The 19,986-nt window shown below is 35.1% G+C and overlaps 2 protein-coding genes across 3 annotated transcripts; one reads left to right on the top strand and one right to left on the bottom strand.

The window, feature by feature from the left end:
- Positions 1–387: 387 nt before the first annotated feature.
- LOC104898041 (hypothetical protein) lies at positions 388–11,459 on the top strand. Of its 2 annotated transcripts, XR_790727.4 has the most exons (9): positions 388–579; positions 654–823; positions 1,904–2,003; positions 2,142–2,215; positions 2,509–2,690; positions 2,790–2,860; positions 7,061–7,144; positions 8,781–8,936; positions 9,058–11,459. XR_790727.4 is itself a non-coding variant. In XM_010685046.4 (8 exons), exons 1-8 carry the CDS (start codon positions 445–447, stop codon positions 8,871–8,873), a joined length of 909 nt encoding a protein of 302 aa, XP_010683348.1. In that variant the 5' UTR covers positions 388–444; the 3' UTR covers positions 8,874–11,459. The 2 variants fall into 2 exon arrangements, 1 of the variants encoding a protein (XP_010683348.1); XM_010685046.4 differs by having other exon boundaries at positions 8,781–11,459.
- On the bottom strand, positions 10,000–12,742 carry LOC104898040 (glycosyltransferase family 92 protein At1g27200). Its single transcript, XM_010685045.4, has one exon. It carries the CDS (start codon positions 12,200–12,202, stop codon positions 10,295–10,297), a length of 1,908 nt encoding a protein of 635 aa, XP_010683347.1. The 5' UTR covers positions 12,203–12,742; the 3' UTR covers positions 10,000–10,294.
- Between the last annotated feature and the right edge of the window lie 7,244 nt (positions 12,743–19,986).

Genomic DNA, 19,986 nt, shown 5'->3' with positions numbered 1-19,986 from the left:
TCATCATATGGAAATCTTAATAGTACAATAATCTAATTATACTATTATTTTAACAATCATTTTTTCTGTGAAAATCCTATAAATACAATTGGCTGAAAGTCGAATCAGATTATACATAAATACATACAAAATAGAAAAAAATTATTGACTCAAAGTCGGAGTCGGATTCGGATGTCGGATTATTTTATGAGATCCTCCTCCGACCCTCCTCCGACTCGGAGTCGGATTTTTTAAACGGAGTCGGAGTCAGATTACTTTTTTGTCGGAGTCAACTCGGATTTTTTCTTTCGAATCGGAGCGGACTAGGATCGGATTCGGACTGTATTGCCATCCCTAGTGAGCAGTGACTACTGACTACCAAGTACCAAGTACCAAGTACCAAGTACCAAGTATGAAACAACAAACACACTCCAAAGTAGTACGGTACGATAACAAACTTCAACCATGGAAGCGGGAATTCTCCACCATTCCCCCTTTTCTACTTGGTGCATACCCAAACGACCTCTCCGACACTTTCGTTCTTCGTCTCCTACTTTCCCGCGCTTCATCATCAACTCCTCAATCACAAACTCTTCCCAGGTATAATCCATTCTCTCTCCTCTTTTTCTATACAATTTTTGGAGTTCAAGCTGTTTCATCTCACTCCAATGTAGTCGGAGGGATACAAAGGACCAAAACCGACGCGAAATTTTGTCGCTGATTGGGTCTCTAACAACGACAATGTAGCTCGAAGTTTGCCGATTTATATCGGCGGTTTCTCTCTCCTCGCCGTACTCCTCAATCGTGCTGTTTCTGGCATTGCTCCCGTTGCCGACGCCGGTAGGTTAGTTCTTTTGAGCTTTCTATTTTCTTTTTGATGCTTGATTTGGTTTTCATCTCATTCATTTTGCAAGGTTTTGATTTTTTATTGCTTTAATTGGTAAAATTGAGATGATCAATTTTTGACTGGATTTCTTGTCGCTACTACAATTTCCACCTGAGATATGTTACGGGAGAAAACGGCGTATAATCGCGTAAAATTTGCACGGCTCACGTTTGCTGATTGCATGGATTAAGCATGTTGTGCTTTAATTGGTAGAATCAGTGAATTGTAAGATTGGCAATATAGGTGATAATTGGAGACTTTTGGTATTGCAAAGGTTATTAAAAATGGTGTAAGTTAGGTTAGAAAGTTGTGCGTATTGGATTCATTCGTCTTAGATGTTATTTGAAGTGATGAAAACGGACAAACTAATGCTAGAAATGAAATAAGAGTGAATTTTTGGACGACTTACTCCCAAGCTTGAGTGCCTCTTCATCCATCTTAATTCCAAAAATGAGCATGTCCAGACTGTGAAGAGGCTATGGTGGTTTATAAAATTCTGGTGGTTTTAATATGACAAGATATTGTAGATCTTTCTGTTCATCTGCATTTGTACATCTCTTAGTTTGATTGAATAGTTGGAAGTATAGTATCTGCTATGTACAAGAATATTTTGTTTATGGATGGCATGCGATACTGACGTCATAGAGACTTCCATCTACACCAAGTTTGTTGTTAACTGTCAATTGTTTCTTCCTGAAATGCTGATAAAGATGGTTCGTTTGCAAGGGATATAGACTGACGGCGTTGCTCTTTTCCCTTTTATAATACATCCAGTCTGGACATCTCACTTTCTAATATGGAAATTCGTGTCAAAATGTCTGCATTAATTCTGTAGTAAAAACCTTCCCTCATTGTTTACCTCATCTCCAATTATAACTGAGACACTTTGAGTCACACGAGGGTAGCACTCTGAAGCAAGATGCTAGTTATTTGTGATATGTGAGATGATGAAAGAATGTTTTAATTTGGGATGTAATCTAACTTGTATGCTTTGTTTTCTGACCAAATTGTATTCTTATGAAATGTGTCCATATGCAGTTCACAATCAAGGGCTGATCTGCTAGCTCTTGGATTGGCTGTTACGAATATCTTAGCTGGTCTTGTATGGTTGTCAATTCGACCCAAATCTATCTCTAAGGTCTGGGACTTCTTTTCATGTAACAAAACCTGATCCTTACTTGCATACCTTTCTTGTCATGTTTTCTTGAAATGAGGGTTTCATTGGACTACCTGAATTGCATATAACAACTAGTTCAACATTCTCCTTTCATTTCAGGTGGATCCTGAAGGTGTGGAATGTCGCTGGATATCTCCTAACCTCCCTGATTTTGCTGTTTCTGAGTTGGAGTGGTTCTGTATCTATGCAATATTTCCTACCATTTATCTTTACTGGTCTTCCAATTGGCTTTGATTTTCTTGTGTTCTTGAAGATATTGTTCCATTGTAGTTGTCAAAAAACATCGTACATTCAAAAACCTGCAAAAAATCTTGATAGAAATATCTTTTCGTCTTTGCTGTTGCATTGAGTGAAATTCAGATGATGTCGATAAACTGTTTAATCCTCGCTAGTTTGTTATGGTGGATAAAAACTTTGAGAGTGTAGGTGGCCTTGATTTGTTGCTTAATCAGGATTGGCTCTGCAGGTTCTGGCAATCTCTCTCAGCTGTCACATGCTGCAGATCCCTGGTCATTATTTTTGAGGACAGTTGTATCTGTCAAATTGGTGTGGGAGCTGAATCCTCTATAGGTGGTGAAGCAGAGATTGTAGATGCTGCGAAATTGATTAAAGGGACACTATATAGAGGCATTATGAAATCTGGAGCACGTATGATAGTTATACTGATTGCTTAGTATCTTTAATTTTTAGAAGGTTAAATCTACCTTGACTTACAATGAAAGTAACTGATCTCACTCCTTTCTGCAGAGAGCTACTTGGCAAATCTCTCTCTGTATCCGGGCAAGTCCGAGCTGCCCTTTCTGCCACCAAATACACAGGTATGCTCTCTTTTTTTAGTTAATGATGATATCGGTTATGTATGAATGTTGTTGGTGCAAATATTCTTGTGCATTAGTTGTGAATTATGATCATGAGTCATGACTCATGACTAGCAAACTGTCCTTCTCAGATAGGTTTGAAATACTAAATATGTGTAGCAAGATTCCCAGCAGGTACATAGAAAGCACAGGGTAGTTGATCTACTAATTTCATGGATAATATGACGCAGTTCCCATTAATGGATGTTGCAGTTCGTAGGATAATGAATGTGGGATTTAACTAAAGCTACATTTGAGCTAATCAATTTAGGTTAGGTTGGACAATAGAAACTTGGAAGTTGACATGAAGAATACAACAGAATCCTGGGGAGAAACCTTTTGCCCTGCGAGTTTAGTTTTGGAGAAGTTAATCCGATTTGACCTGTATCGATAAAATTATCTCCGGAGAAACCATGTTCCACCATGAAAAAGTATAAGAATAGAGAAGGATAATATATACATTGTCTTGTGTGAACGAGTTTCCAGCTTGGTGTTCCCTTACATTTTGAGGGATTTAATCTGTCAAAAGTACGAGACGCTGATGAGATATGATACAATTTTTCTGGTCTTTGCTGCACAATAATTTTCTAGTATGTTTATTTGTGTTTATATCTTTGGAGGTTCAGGGGGTATAACAAGCTGAATTTTATTTGAGCTTCTTATATGAAATTATTGATTCACAGCATTTGTTACTCGCGCAATCAGTAGGATAAATGCTGTAGAAAAACTGGTTATGATTCTGGCCTTTAGTTGGAGGAATAATTAATGGGCATTGTTCAGAATTTGGGTTAAGATGGACGTAAATGAAATATCTTACTGAACTGCCACACATCTTAGTTTGGAAGATCAAATATCAGGGAAGGAAAAATCAGAAAGACTTATAGGGGAGAGAAGGGATTCGGAGGAAGGCTGGAACAGCCACAGGGACAAGAAAGGGGGAGATAAAGCATTCGTTATATTTTTTATTCTCAATCTTAAGGTGTGTTTTCGAAGCTAAGCACTAATAACAAGTACGTCCGAGTTAAGACTTAAGACTTTAGTTCCTACCAAGTCAGGTTATTTAAAAACAGATAGGAAACTAATCACAATCATGTCTCCCTGGCTAGAAGAATATGGCCTTAAGAGAGTTAGTAATAATATACTTATCAAGTAAGTGCATCCATGTAGGATGACTTTTCCACTGTACACTATAGCATTGACATAACCAATAGATAAGACCCACAGTATCATCATCAAAAAGAATTTTATTGTCATCGAAGAACAATAGGGGCATCCAAAGCAGCTTGTTGACTGAAATCGCGGAAATCGCAGAACCATGTGTAACAATTGCAGGTTAAGGCTTTGTTCTCTTCACTTGAAAAAAAGTGATGTAGCCTGAAATTAATAATGTGTATGGTCTGGTTTGGTTTTTTAATCTCTTTGGGAAAAGTGATTGTCATGTGAAATCTTGCTAAATTACTCTCTATATATATTTTCACTCAATTTCATTATTATTAACAATTTGAATATTTACATGTTTGGTGGTAGATAGACGGGAATACGTTCTATTTTGTATGTTAAGATCTAATGTGGTATGATTTTAATATTCATAAGTGATCATAAGGTGAAAAGAACATAGCATGTTCTTCTTGACTTATTTCAGCGAAGATAAGTTGACTTTAGCAAAATGAAAGTTCCATTCATCAAAAAAGTTCAACTTGGTGAAGAATATTCAATTTAGCTAATTAGGTAAGTCTAGAGAAAATAAAAATAAGCTAAGCTCAACAAATGTAAGTAAAGTTTAGCAATAAGTTTACTTCTGCAAAAATAAGTTCACCAAACTAAATTAAGTCCTCAGAATAAGCTGAGAAGAATAGAGCTTAATCAACAGTTCCTCAATAAGATTTGAAGTCATGGTTTTGAAAATAGGGTTATTAGATAGCTCCTAGCTAAGTCGAACAAATCAGAATAAGAGTTCAAGCTCAACACAAATTCAGACCATCACCTTGACAAACCATTAACTTCATCAGGTACAGTTTAGCAGCTAGTTTATATTTTGCATTACTTAGTGCAATTTCCATCAAACATTGGCATTCCAAAACATGAATGTGTTGTGCAAATGTTTCAGCAAGTCAGTGGGTTGGGAGTCAATTAGCATTTAGCAATGGTACAATATGTATAGGAAGTTGTGGTCTCATACCATGGATTCATGGACATACTCAAGCGCACTCTTATTGGGGGACCTAGAAGTAAAAGTGTGAGCATTATACGCAAATGCAGTAGTAGGTAATATGAAGTTTGAAGTAATTTCTTTTTGACCACCTACCGAAGCATAATACCTAGTTTGAAGAAATTTTAGATGTATGTTAAACAGTTTCCAGAGCGTCTACTTAGTGTGCCTGACACAATCAAAGAATTGAAACTTAGCAATCTAACAGATTTCTCTAAAGAATATGTGAGCAGCGCAAGAAGTTTCTGCAACTTTAGAACGAAGGGCTTCCTCTATTGGAGACATAACTACATGGAATGCATAAGAGAAAGGTTTATAGTAAGATTGTTCCATTGGGAGTGTAGGATAAGCAAAGGAGTATGAAATCTAGTGATTTTGTTTCCTTGATTTCTTAAGCTGACTAGTGTGATATGAAAAGGCAACTCTAGTCTCTAACTACATTCTTTCTGAAAGATGTTGACTTTGGTTGTCCTATCTCATCTTAGTGACCTGAAAATCCATTGTCACATACAAATCCGTCAATATGTGATTCCTAACACAAGACATGATGAAGAGAATTATTAAAAATATACAATTTTGATCCAAAAATTAAGTAATATATCTATGATGTGGTGTCCATCATACTCAGTGCAATCACCAATTCACCACCATAATCTCTAATGATAAATCATAGAAAGACAAAGAAAAAAGGCATAAGAATCCTCTATGCTTCCAAAGCTAAATCTATTACTCTGCCAACAGTGCTCGACAACAAAGAAGCATGGAATCAGAAGTCGTTTATATCCTAATTAATGGCGGTAATCAGATTCTGAACTTGTCGTTCTATGAAATGCGCTTACATAATGCCACGATTAGAATCATGTTTGTTTCCACCGCATCGTCCGTAACGACTATGGTTATTAGTCTATATCAGACGAGTCAAATAGCTAGGTCGGGTTTTCGGGTTGGTTGGTTCAAAGACAATCTAGGTCGGTTTTGACCCAAGGATTTCTGGGTTATTTGGGTTTGGATACAATGGAGTGTCAAAAATCCACTTTTAACAGGTTCTGTCTCGGGTTGGGTCGACAGACTTGCCACGCGATTTCAACTCGCACATAATGGAACAGGCAATTTCTGGAATGGCGAGTTCAGATCCATTACAAAACGATAATTACAGAATCGAAGGACCTTGTTTTAATGCCATGACCTTAGATCAAAACCTATTTTTTTTAACCATGGTCTCAACACCAAATGCGTTGCTATTTCAATTGATATCATTACTCCCTTTGATCCTTCCACTTGCACCTAGACTTTCTTGGCACTCTTTCTCTCTTTCCATCTTTTCTTGCTACAATTTTTTCTAACTGTCCTTTTCTTTCCATCTTGCTACAATTTTTCTAACTTTCTTTTCCCTTTCCAATTGCATGTCTAATATTCTCTCTCTCACTCTCTCTTTCTCTTTCTCTGGCATTGAACCAGCTAATCATAAAATAAAACATGCCTGTAGAAATGAGCAACTTCTCTGTTGATACTATTTTTGGTTTATCATTGTAACAAAAGAAGTTGATTTACCCAAAGCAATAATTTCTCAAATGCTGGACAATTGCTATGCAAAATTCACAATTCTTCATATCAAATTCGTAAAATCTAATAAGCTCTTGATGGATAAATTTATTCACTGCTGATTGACATTAGATGTTGTCAAGTGGTGGATTTCATCTTCCCTCATGCCTGAGAAGATTTGTTGTGCCTTGGCATCTGGGCTATAAACGATTATCATAATGTTTTCTGATTAAGCTATTGGTGAGATCTGGTTGCTATGCTAATATTGCGTTGCAATCATGTTGTTTTTCACCCTGCTTAGATACATCTTACATTGACTGTAAAGGACGCTAGTATGTCCTAATTGGTTAGTCTGTATTCAAGATATTTTCTTTGGGAACGAATTCTATCTAACTGTTTCAGCTGAACAGGCTGTCATCCTGCAGCCTCTGGGAGACAAGGGAATTGCAGTTATTGGTGGTGACACAATAAGGGGCTTTTCCACTGCTGACCAGGTATGCATTCTTATGATACAAGCTCTCATTAAGGTTCTTGTCGGTGTTCTACTTCGAATATGAGAAAGCAACAGGGTACATTAGACCATCCACAAGCTTGCAAATGGGAGAATCATTAGTTAGTGTTTGGACAGCTTGACATGTATAGGGTAGAAACAAACAGCAGAATTGTTACTAAGTGGCTGTTACAGGAAGCTTGACACAGATGATGGTGACTGCATGCATCTCTGAGTATATTTTACTATGTTCTTTTGATGTGAATCCCATTATTCGAACTTATTGTTAGTTGTGAAGCAAACTTAGTAGCCTTAATTCAAACTTATTTTCCCCAAACTTAATATTTTAAAGAGAATAGAGAAAAGCTTAAGTTCCCTCTCGGAAGTGGTTTTGGGTCATCTTTCACCAATAGTGAGCATTTGTGGTTGTCCTAGACGGAGGAGGCGTTATATTTGTGGTCATCTTTTTGGACATGTTTCTTATGTGGATGGAATTTCAATGTTCCAGTTATATATACTTCCACTACTATGGGTTGAAACAATATGTTAAATCGGGGGCAAAAATTCCTTAAAACTTCCTTCCTTGGCACGGGCTACAAATTTAAAATAAAAATAACAAGTGTCAGACTGAAGAAGACAACAACTATGGATGGTGTAGAGAGGAGGAAGTGATTTCAACAAGGCAAATTCATGACCAGTAGACATAAGAACTAGTAGTTACTAGATCATGTTATACATGAATGTCTTTTTCATAAGCATTCGTACATCTAGTGTGTTGATAATGGGGCTTTTGTGTGCATCATCAGAAATCTCGAGTTAGTTTGCTGGCAACGGCTAAAATGAAGCGGTAGGGAGGGCTAGTGACGTCATGTTGGGTGATGAGGCTGATGGTGAATTTGAGAGGGCATTCTGGAGGATGGGTTTTGGAAGGAAGGAGATCGCCTTTGGTAGAATTAGGCTTCATCTTTCTGGTTTCTGCTCTTTTTCTTTTTCCTATTAGCTCACATGGCATCCTTTTGCCATTATCTTTGCTTTTGAGATACACCAATTATCAAATTGGATTAGTGGTAGAAAGTGGATGATCTATGCAAAAGTTGTGGTTTCAACTTTCAAGTGGTGGTTAGGTTTCCACATATTTATATTAAATGAATTTCACTTGGACTATGTCTTGTCATGTGCAAGTTCATAGCTACGTAGGTGATTTCTTGTCAATCTTTTCTTTTAAACTATTTTGAACACGTAACATCTTAGGATAATTCCTGATGTTCAGTTCATGGGATTGAGTGTTGCAGAACTTATCATATGAATTATCTTTTCTTTATTTTACAGCTCAACTACTGTCTGGTTTTTCCTTTCAAATTACTGATATAGCAGTTGCTAATTTTGGAGGCTATATTCATTCATATGGCATTTAGCTTATAAACTGTTGTGATGATTGCAATTCTCTACTCCTTGTCACCATCCAACTCACATTTACAATATGCCCAAGCGATCATTCAATGTTAATAATGCTTTATTTGTCCCTGTCAATTGTAGTTGATAACTTGACATTTGTTATTGGTATTTTAATCTTGCTTCCAGCTGATAGTATAATAAATTTATAATATCCTCAAGTCAACAGTCCCTCTTGCTGGTTGTAGGCATGGATATCTTTGATTGGTGACAAGCTGGACGCTACATTGACAAAGTCAGTGACTAGCAACACACTGCTGACTCGGGATACAGGTCGATAATGCAAATCTGTGATGATTCTGATATTTATTACAGATGATAGTCACTGAAGCTCATAAGAAAAGGTAATTTTTCATTAGACGGCTCAAAGCACATCAAGGGATGTCTCTGAGATAGAAAGACCCCAAACAAACATCTGCCATAAACTAATTTTCATTATTTCTTTCCTTTTGGGAGCATGTCTAGGCGTGTACAATATGCACTTTATGGGACTTTGGTTCATCTCAATAATTATGTGTTTCCATATGAGAAGATCAGAGGGATCAATAGTGTGTTTAGTTTGCATGTTCTGAACGCAACCTTCAACATTGCTGGAACTTCAACCCTCAAACTTCCACTTTGCACATAAATTCGGAAGTTGTAGACATGTTGGACGAAGGAGGTCCTTATCATTAGTGTGCAAGTACAGAATTAACAGAAACAAATGAAATGCCAGTGTGCTGTAGCTCTTAATTTCTGCAAAACTAATGTAGGAAGTTTGCCAAATTTTAAGTTGGTCTAGATAGGATTTTGACATGAAAGTAGGGGATGTGGATCCGTTGTCTGCTTTCTCAATGCTCAACTGGCTACCTCCATTTTCATCAACTCGTGTAAAGAGCAAGATAACAACTTTGCTATCCCAGATGTTCTTGACTAAACTGAAAGTTTCTAGTACATTATGCTGTAATGTCTGTGTTTGTCAGTAACAGTACTTGTCTCAAAAATAAAGGACCTGAATCATATTGTTCATCCAATATTCTTTGTACATTACCACTTTATATAAGTTTCTGAATCTCGTGTACGTGGTCTTCCACACTGTTTTATTTCTCCAGTACAGAGCCACTTCCAAGTATGATGTTATATCGATTCCTTTTTAGAAAGTTTTGTCTTGATGTTTGCATTGATTTATGTTTGATAAATTTACTCGAGTTTTCCCACATATATGTATCAGATGGGAAATAGGAATAGTGAAGTGATTCCCATGTCTAGTATCTGTGTCAGAAAGTAGTCTTCTTCATGTACACTTGTAACTGAACTAGCAAAGTCACCAATCCAAGGAGAACTATGTTTTTAACTGCTAGATATCAGGAGTGCAATTAGCAATGGTTAAAAGTCAAAACAGTTTACTGTTATTAAGATTCGACGAAATTCAGAAGATAAATGAATCATTCTCTAGGACTCAAAAGGCTTTGCATTGTATAACAAATGAATCCAGTAAATTTGAGTACATACATGAGCAGGTGAGGAAGAAAAAAAAAACCTTGAGAAAAAGAAAAAGAGAGGTATTTGTTTGTCTCTCTAATTCACCTAGGTAAAAATTGTAGCTAATATGTGGCTTTTCTACAAAAGATGCACAAGAAATAGTTTTAATAAAAGGGGGAAAAAATTTGTGGTTTCATGTTTTACAAGTGTTGATGAGCTGCAGATACCTCAATCTTGATCATTAAGCAGACCTCTGCCATGGAAGCAACCCTGTATTATGATCAGCCAGGTTTGTCATAACAAAGTCCCTTAACCTGGTATCCCAAACCTCACAGAATCTCAGGTGCCAATTGGGTGGTTCGATGGCTTCTGTCCCCAACCCAGGTGCTCTATCTCTAGAATTTTCATTCTGATTTTCTTGCCAATCGGCAACATATGTGGAAACCCGTCTGTAGAATTTTGCTTTAAAATTATCCCAAACTTGGTACTTGTAGTGGTTAATCACAGCCCGACGAAAATTCACCCGTCTGAACTCCTTTTTCAGCTTAAAATGATGAACTTGATTTAGGAGACTATCATCAACAGCATCAGGCCTTACTATCGACTTGTGTCTCTCAGTGCTCTTAAGCCGGCAGGTATACCCTAATATCAATCCCTCCTTTGGGCTTTTCTTCAGCCCTGAAGGTCCAAAGTTATGACAGTCTGTTCGAAGTTCACCCACTGATCGCGAGGAAACATTCCCCACAACAGCCTGAAGTGCGTTTGGTCCCCGATAAATGATGCTTGAGTTTTGCCTGGGTTTCGGAGGTGGGAAGTTAAAGAACTCATCAACATCAAAGAATGCAACCCATTTACACTGATCCCTCGCCCTTAACACACAGTGTGAGAACCCTGCCTCCTGAGACTTAACCCACGGCCAAGCGTGCTTAGTCACGTTATAATTCTCTTCATTAAGCCCATCGATCACCTCCTTTAATCCATCATCACTATTATTATCATAAACAAACCACCTTTCAACCCCAAGCCAAGCATGGTACATTACCCACTCCCTAATAAATGCAGCTTGATTCCAAACCATAGTACAAGCACACAGCTTATATTTATGACTACTACTTTTTCTGTTATTCTTGTTATTACTCTTATACAATTTTGCTATTGATGGTACTAGTTGGCGTGGGATACCTGTCAAATGGGACCTTCCAGGTACTTTGGTAGTCATCTCAACTGTAATTCGGACTTCCTCATCATTCCATGGATTTGCCTTCAGTTCAGGAGGCAAAGGGCACCTGATCACCTCCTGTGCTGCTGTGATTGCTTTTGTGGTAAGTGCATAATCCTCACCCTTCTTCCTAAATTGACACCTAAATGGATGTGGGTCTGATTCTCTGTCTGACTTGAGCTGCAAACCCTTCACAAAAACAACAGCTATATCTTCCCCATCAAACGCCGCCTCATATGCCACCATATCCCATAATTGAACTCTCTGATTCTCTTCCTTCCCCACCGCCCACTCATTTCCTCCCGTGTCTTCTTGTCGCATCTGCAACCCCACCACTGCCGAATAATTCGCTGGTGGCATTGGGCACCGAACTATCCACCGTCCAATCCCATAATCATCCGAAGACAATATCGGATAGGAGACGGTTTCTTCTCTCTCCTCCCCACCCTCCACAGAACTATTACCACCCAATTCTCTGTGGTAAAGACAGTCAATTCTCTCTGCAAGTTGCAGATGTGGGGACTTGCTGTTGGCTGATAGAATCATCAACACATGATCATTGAACAATACTCTGCTCTCTATGCTGTACCCCGTCAAAGAGCCATCGCCATCACCATCACCATCACCATCACCAGTACTATTGTTGCTATTATTATTATTACTGCTATTACTATGACTAATACTTGCCCCACTCTCAACTTTCTGGTGGGTAGAAAGATCCTCAACTGAATTGCTGATTGAAGTAGCTAAAATTGAGATTTTCGGGACAATCGGAGCGGGGCGAAAAGACCCCGATCCGAAATTGAAACCTCTGGATATGAAGATTAAGAAAAGAAAGCAACAGAAACATAGCATGAGATATCTAGCTGAGAAATACTGTGTTAAAGATAATGGAGTTTTAAGTAACCGTTTTCGCTTCCTAACATCCATTATCTGTTAGTTAATGGAGGATTAGTATGAAAGTGCAATGAGTAAGTAACAGTTTTGGAGGAGAGAGAAAGAGATCTGTAGAGTCGATTAATGGAGGAATAAGAAGTTTATGTGGATCTGGGGTTGGACCGACAATGGGTATGGTAAGTAAGTTTCGTTGTGTTTTCTGTTTTATGTCGGAGAGGAGAGAGAGGAAGAAAAAGACACGCGTTAGAGGCTGCTGATGGCTGTTGCTTTTGCTCAGCCTGGCTTGTGGGAGGAGTCCTAATAGGACTATATGCCCTTATTTCTTGGTTGTGGAGTGGAGTACTAATGGAGATTGGAGATTGGAGATTGGAGATGGACGAGAATCATTGATGGTCCACCCTTTTATGTGGGGTAATTTTTACATAAGGGTAATCCTTTATGAATTCGGGAACTAAAGTTTTGGGAGAATAATGGTGCCAACAAAATATATAAAGTTGAGAAGAATAATTCTAACCTAAGCTATGTTTACTCTTGTTTAGCGTGGAACATCGTGGTCTCGTGGGTTTGGTTTTGAAACTTCAAACCCACAAACAAAAAAAAAAAATACAACTCTTGTATTAGTATTTATTTTTGAATTTGGAATCTACAACTTGCTAGGTGCGATATTAAAAATGAATATGTTAATTTGGATTTGATGATTTGTTATATAGAAGATAGAATAAAATAAGGATTGAATTAATCAACATGTTCATGTGATGAGCGAGGGTGTATTTGTTATTTTATATGCTTATGTCATGTACTATACTAGTTGAGGTTAAGGGGACTTCATTTAATGGCTCTTTGCATATTTCACGGAAATATTATTGCTACATGATTTTTATTGGTGGTGCAGTTTTCTTCTGTGCGTGCAATTTACAATGTCAATGTTTTTCAATTTCAACTCTTTACTATTGGGTATTTGGGTTAGTGAAACGTATACTAATTCCGTTTTAAATTGATATACGTACTTAATTTGGGGGAGAATTAAGGAGAATGTGCAAAAGTATGAGAGATAAACTAAAAGGTGAAGAGAGAAATTAAAAAGTGGATTAAAATATTAAAAAGTGAATGACATGGGTGGAAAAAGAGGAGAAAGTAGATGCGATATGTTGTCAAAAATAGGAAAAACAACAATGTGTAGATTAAAAAGAAACAGACAAAAAAAAAGTGTGGATTAAAAAGAAATGGAGGTAGTACTTAATAGTGTTTTCACAAATTCTTGAATGAGACAAGTGCACAATGGCTCTATTTGGCAGATAGAATTTAGCCGTTAGAGTTTTGAATTAGAGTTTTGAGTTTCACCTTTTTGTTTAGCAGATTTGACTGAAGATCTGATTAACTTTTCACATAAATGTGTTTGGTAAAACTTAGTTGATTGCTAAAATATGGTATCCTTTCTTTGTATAAAATGACATTTATAGACATATTAATTGATATGTTAGTATTATAATTATAGGCAAAAAACGTCATTAACACAGTCTCTCACCTAATCCTCTAAAGAAAAAGCTCCAAGATGAGCTTTTTCATTTTGAGAGTTCTCCCCAGAAAACTCTCTCTTAAAGCTCTCTGATCTTTTTGCTACCAAAACTCTAATTGCCAAACACCCTAACTGAATTTTTGTGAGATGAGGGTTACTTTTTGCCATAAATGAATCACTTATATAGTTATTTATAAGTGATACATTTAAGGTAAAAGTCATAATTTTAAATGGGGTGTTTCACTTATATAGAAGTGAGACATCTAAGGTAAAAGGTATCCTTTGTTTATAAGTTACCCCTTTTTGAACTAAAAGTGACCAATTTGACTTAAAAAGTTGCCTATTTTGGCTACAATTACAGTGGTCACAGTCACATAATAAATTTCTTGTGCACCCGGTCAAATAATACTGAGGGAAAGTTGATTTGAGTTGAGTTATATCTTGTTCAAGTTGAGTTTAATAATTATAACTATTCGAGTATATTTCGCGCTTGAATGAGCATTTAGATTTATTGTTCTAGATTGGCGTGTTCGGAGTTAAACAACGAGTTCGCTCATTTGCATCTCAAAGTCGAGGTCGGACAGGTTCAATGAAGGTAGGAAATGATTATTGTCATAAATTGAATATGTAAATGGCTCACGTGTTAGAAATAGTAATCTAGAAAAATCTAGTGTAAAAATCAAGATGAATTCGCGAGTTATCTTAACAAATATCTATTGTAATTAAGGCATATTATAGAAAAATCTAGGAATGAAGAATCTAGAATAATCTAGCATTAGATATTATTAGATAATATAAGATTAGTGTAGAATATTGTAGATTAAGATATACTACTCCTATAAATATGTGTTACCATTGTATGTAGGAGTGTGGAGTCATATGTACTTCCCACCACATTCATAAGCAAGAATTCTCTTATGGAACCTTGCATATCAACTATCATATGTATCCCCCCAAGTTTGTAACAAATTATTCTAATCAATGAAAATTCATAAATTACATAATTGGTCCATTAACTTTCCACATGCGCCTGTCAAAAATTTCTATCATGGTATCAGAGCCAGAAGATTTTGTCTCCTCCAAGTTTTCACCAAAAATAAGGTAGTCATTATATGCATGCTTCCCTAATCATGCATGTTACATTCAACATTACTCCATGCATGTTTCATTATTCAATATGTAATTATACATTTCACATGCACATACATATGGTGGCTAAAATGCCAACCAAATTAAGCTGTTGGCTAAACAAAGCCACAACAATATAAGCATATGGGTGGCAAATACAAGCTAGCCCTATGCATTCAAGGGTGACTGAAAAAAATGTCAACCCTATTCATCAAGGGGGCAAAGAAATAGACCCCAAATATGTGTCGGTCAAAGAGACTCAAGCATAAAAGGGCATTAGACCCTAATACAACAAGCTGAGCAAGACCCAAGCACAATATGGGTAATAGACCCAACAACAGTGCATGTGATTGGCAAAGACCCAAAATACATATTGAGGCAAGAAGACCTCATAAGTCGGATCAACAATCAAAATGTTAAAAATGGAAGGAAACAAGGAGCATGGAGTTCACCAACAATGAATCAAGCAAATAAAAAATACACAAAGAATACAAGGAAAACAAAAGTGGAGGAGTAAACAAGAAGATAAAGGTCGGGGAGCATTAACAAGGTCACAAGGACATCAAGAACACCAAATAAGTGCGCAACTTTTGACCTTTGCAAATTCAAGGAGGACATTAAAGGAGGACCCAACGAGGATACAATTATGGGGGAGTTGAGCAAAATTATTTACATGTATGAAAGTCAGATTTTTCAAGTTTAAGGGGGGGTGTTAGAAATAGTAATATAGAAAAAGCTAGTGTAAAAATCCAGATGAATTCTAGAGTTATCTAAACAAATATCTATTGTAATTAAGGCATATTATAGAAAAATCTAGGAATGAAGAATCTAGAATAATCTAGCATCAGATATTATTAGATAATATAAGATTAGTATAGAATATTGTAGATTAAGATATACCACTCCGATAAATATGTGTTAGCATTGTATGTAGGAGTGTGGAGTCATATGTACTTCCCACCACATTCATAAGCAAGAGTTCTCTTATGGAACCTTGCATATCAAATAGAGATGGTATTGTGTCAGACTCGTCTGACAAACCATTCTCGTCGGACGAAACCACGCGCGTCTTAGTTAAAAGCAGCAAAACAATATCAAGACCAAATGAAAGAAAAACAACACAAGCTGAAAGAATAATAAGACTAATTGAAACAAAGTAAAATGAAATTTGAATGAAAAAAGAAGCACTAACTGAAAGGAAAAAAGAACCAAATGAAATAAACAAGCAACAAACTGAAATATAAACAAACCAAAAACCCAAATAAACACACCAACTGAAAACAAATACACCATTACCAAAAGAAAGGTAGTAATATGTAAATACCAAAGAAGCTAGAAACTAAATACTAAACAATTGAAACACATACATAAAAAATCACATGAATCATTAAACAAACCAAATAAACAAATTAAGCAATCAATAACAATCTGAAAGAATTTACACACCAACTGAAAGAATACAAGAATCAACTGAAAACATAAAAAAATCAAAGAAAAACAAAATCAAAATACCAGATGAAAGGTAGAAATGTCTAAATGAAAGAAAAACAACATCAAATGAAGGAAAACATATATATGTGAATGATACAAAACAACAATTAAAACACACACAAAAAAAAAAATGTAAGTGAAACAAAGACAGCATCAACTGAAACAAAAACATAATAAAATGAAAGAAATACATATCTAAATGAAACAACAAACAAATAAAATGAAAAACAACATAAACACTACGAAATGATAAAACAACAATACCAACTGAAAAAACACTTAACTATTTTAGCTCCATTATTTTATAACCATTTTGTTAAATATTATTATTATGTTGTTCTAATTTATTTTACTAATTCTTCTTCTTGTTCTTGTTCTTCTTCTTCTTCTTAAATATTATTATTATGTTGGTCTAATTTATTTTACTAATTCTTGTTCTTCTTCTTCTTGTTCTTCTTGTTCTTGTTCTTCTTCTTCTTCTTCTTCTTCTTCTTCTTCTATTATTATTATTATTTTTATTATTATTATTATTTTATTATTATTATTATTATTATTATTATTATTATTATTATTATTATTATTATTTATATCATTATTATTAAGTATTATTATTATTATTATTATTATTATTTTGTTTATTAGAGCTTTCCTCATTATTATTACTATTATTATTAGGAGGAATATGGTTTAGGTCACAAGCACAAATAAACTCACGTTTTTTAGCCCATAAACCAATCAAATCGCTTCAAAACGGGTTATGATGCAATTTTACACGGTCCGACCCAATCATTATTTTATTACTAAATATTATTATATTATTAAATCTAATTATTAAAATAGTAATATTAATTTACTTCTTAGATATATTGTTATTATATAATCATCATCAAGTATTAATATATTAGTTCAGTTCAGCTGTTTTATGCCGAAGAGAACAGACCCTAAATGAAATCAATACAGCTACTAAATGATAACAACATCTATCACAATCAAGCAAAAAAATCAACAAAGTAAACAGACAAAAAAAAAAAAAGCCCGCGCGCGTTAAGTTGGACTCAGCCCGTCCGACGGAACCTATTGGGTCAGACGGTCTGACCCAATAGTTTCACTATTAATATGGTTAGTGGAACGGGTCTACACTATCCCATCCGATCCAACGCGGGCTCTAGTCACACGATACAAGGTACAATCAAGCCAGTGCATGAATAGAGTTGGTGTCGAGATTCTAAAATTCCTACCTACTCTAATCGACTCGACTAGTTTTAATCCAACCTTTGTTAATCTAAGCCAAATTTGCCAAAATCAAAATAGTAAAAAAAATAACAAATTTGATACACCCTAACTAACCCTACCCGACGCATGACATAACACGACGCTTGGTTCACCTATGTCACTTTGTGTGTGGTTGTGAGGTCCATTACTTCAATTTGATCCATAATAACAAATGCAATTAATTAGCTACCACCTCTATAGGCGGCCTATTACTTTTGCTAACATTTATCTAAATTTGGAATGTAATAGGTATTAACCTTTCATGATTCTCAATAATATATTCATCTACCACCTTTGTGACTCATGGATTTAAAAAAAAAATTGCGATACAGTTGCAGTTCTTATACAAAAGGTATATTGGAGTACTATACAATTACAAGGGCTATCAAGAAAACTCAAATATAAATACTAGGTGTCCCAGCCAGCCTAGTTGTATAGTTTTGAGAATCTTTCGGGGGAGGGCGGTGTGGGGGAGAATTAACTAGTAGAATCTGTTTATACAAATTAAATGACTTAATACATTATAAATGTTTCCAACATATAGAACTATAGAAGTATATTTTCAGAGCAAACAACAAATCTTTGGGTGACGAATAAAAAGTTATCGCTTCTTTCTGTAACTTTATCGTGCTTCACTTTTGACTTTACCCCTAAAAAAAAAAAAGTCTATACATATCGTGCTTCTTACTCTTCAACATTCCGTTACTTACAAAACATTCCTAACCCTTTTTTACGAGTCTCCGAACATGCATTATACCTTAGAACTGGTATATTAGGGGTGTTATTAGCTGTTTTTTCTTTTTCTTTTTTGACGAAAGAGTACTGAAGTATTAGTTTATTACTAGTGTTCTTACAATGAGGTGAAAAAATGAACATTAGAGAACAATACAGCATAATATCCAAATCGCAATTATTGTTTAATGACTATTATGGTAGCTTATCGTTAATGATGGAATATTGCCAACCACCGTTTATTTTGTCCGATGTTATAAGCTACAAGGCAAAGTCTACTACGCTTTACACACCATTGGATGATCAACATTGTATGAATTATATTTTCAAAAAAAATAAAAATATCACGCTGCCTTGTAAATCGAAGGTGGCTATATGTTAATGGTCCTCCCATGTGAGTATGTGACAATTATTATTAGTCCATGCATTGTTTATTTTGTGATAATAGTTCTTTTCTGGTCATAAATTTAAGTTGTTAGTCTTGTTACAGTAATAAAATGCAAAAATAGAAGAGTACATTATTATTATTATTATTATTATTATTATTATTATTATTATTATTATTATTATTATTATTATTATTATTATTATTATCATTATTATTATTAATTAATTAATTAATACTCCAGTTGTTAATGAAATTCGAACTTGGTAATATTGGTATATGTCTCATTCATGTAAGCATGCTTACTTTTCACCAAGTTGTGGATATTCTTCACTTTTTTTTTTTCATTATTTTCTAGATTTCCTTATTAATTGCAAGGAGTAGCAAGTCAATGATAATTCTGAGCTATAACTGATTATGAAATAGAAAAAATTGCAAAAGAGATACTAATATACTAAGATAAAATTGATATTTCTTGATAACACCACTAACTAAAAACACCTCCTTTAATATTCACCATCACCAATGAGCAATATTTTCCCTCCAAAACCATGTTAATATATAATACTGATTGTCATTAAGTAAAACCAGTTAGGTTGGATCAAGAAATGTTTATTAAAATATAAAGGATTTTTTTGACTTTAACCACCTTATAAAATCAAGTTTTTTTAAATAAATACTTTATACGTTCATTATTTTTTTTAAAATAACCACCTCATATAGCCTAAATCCTTCTAAATACCTACCAATTGACGGATTCCATCAAGAAAATCATCCTCAAAAAGGATTTAAGAATAATTTCATCACGTCCACCTTTATTAATTAAAATGTATATAAGGTTTTAACACTTCTTTAAGACCGATTTCTTGGACAAAATCTGTCAACAGGTATGTATTTAAATAGATTTAGGTCGTATAAGGTGGTTATTAAAAAAAAAAAAACTTATCAGGTGGTTGTCTTGAAAATTGTGATTTCAAAAGGTGGTAAAAATAAAAAAAAATTCGAATATAAACAACAAATAACATGTCAAATATACATTTTCCTTGAAAAACAGTATTAACGGCTCTAGTATAATAACAATCTGACTTGTGTGGACCTAGTTACAGTAATATTAGTGTGTCGCGCACATGAGTCGGGACACCTATAATACATAGAAATCCACTATATCATAAACATATACACTATATAAGAGAGAAATACAATATATCATTAACAATACACTATAACACAAAGAAACACTTACAAATAAACCCTTTAATTAGCTCTTGCAAAAAAAAACACTATAGGACATAA

This window comes from Beta vulgaris, chromosome 6, assembly GCF_026745355.1.
Source record: "Beta vulgaris subsp. vulgaris cultivar EL10 chromosome 6, EL10.2, whole genome shotgun sequence".
NCBI lineage: Eukaryota > Viridiplantae > Streptophyta > Magnoliopsida > Caryophyllales > Amaranthaceae > Beta > Beta vulgaris.
The sequence above is the reverse complement of the archived record's forward strand: the minus strand, read 5'-3'. Positions and strand labels throughout refer to the sequence as shown.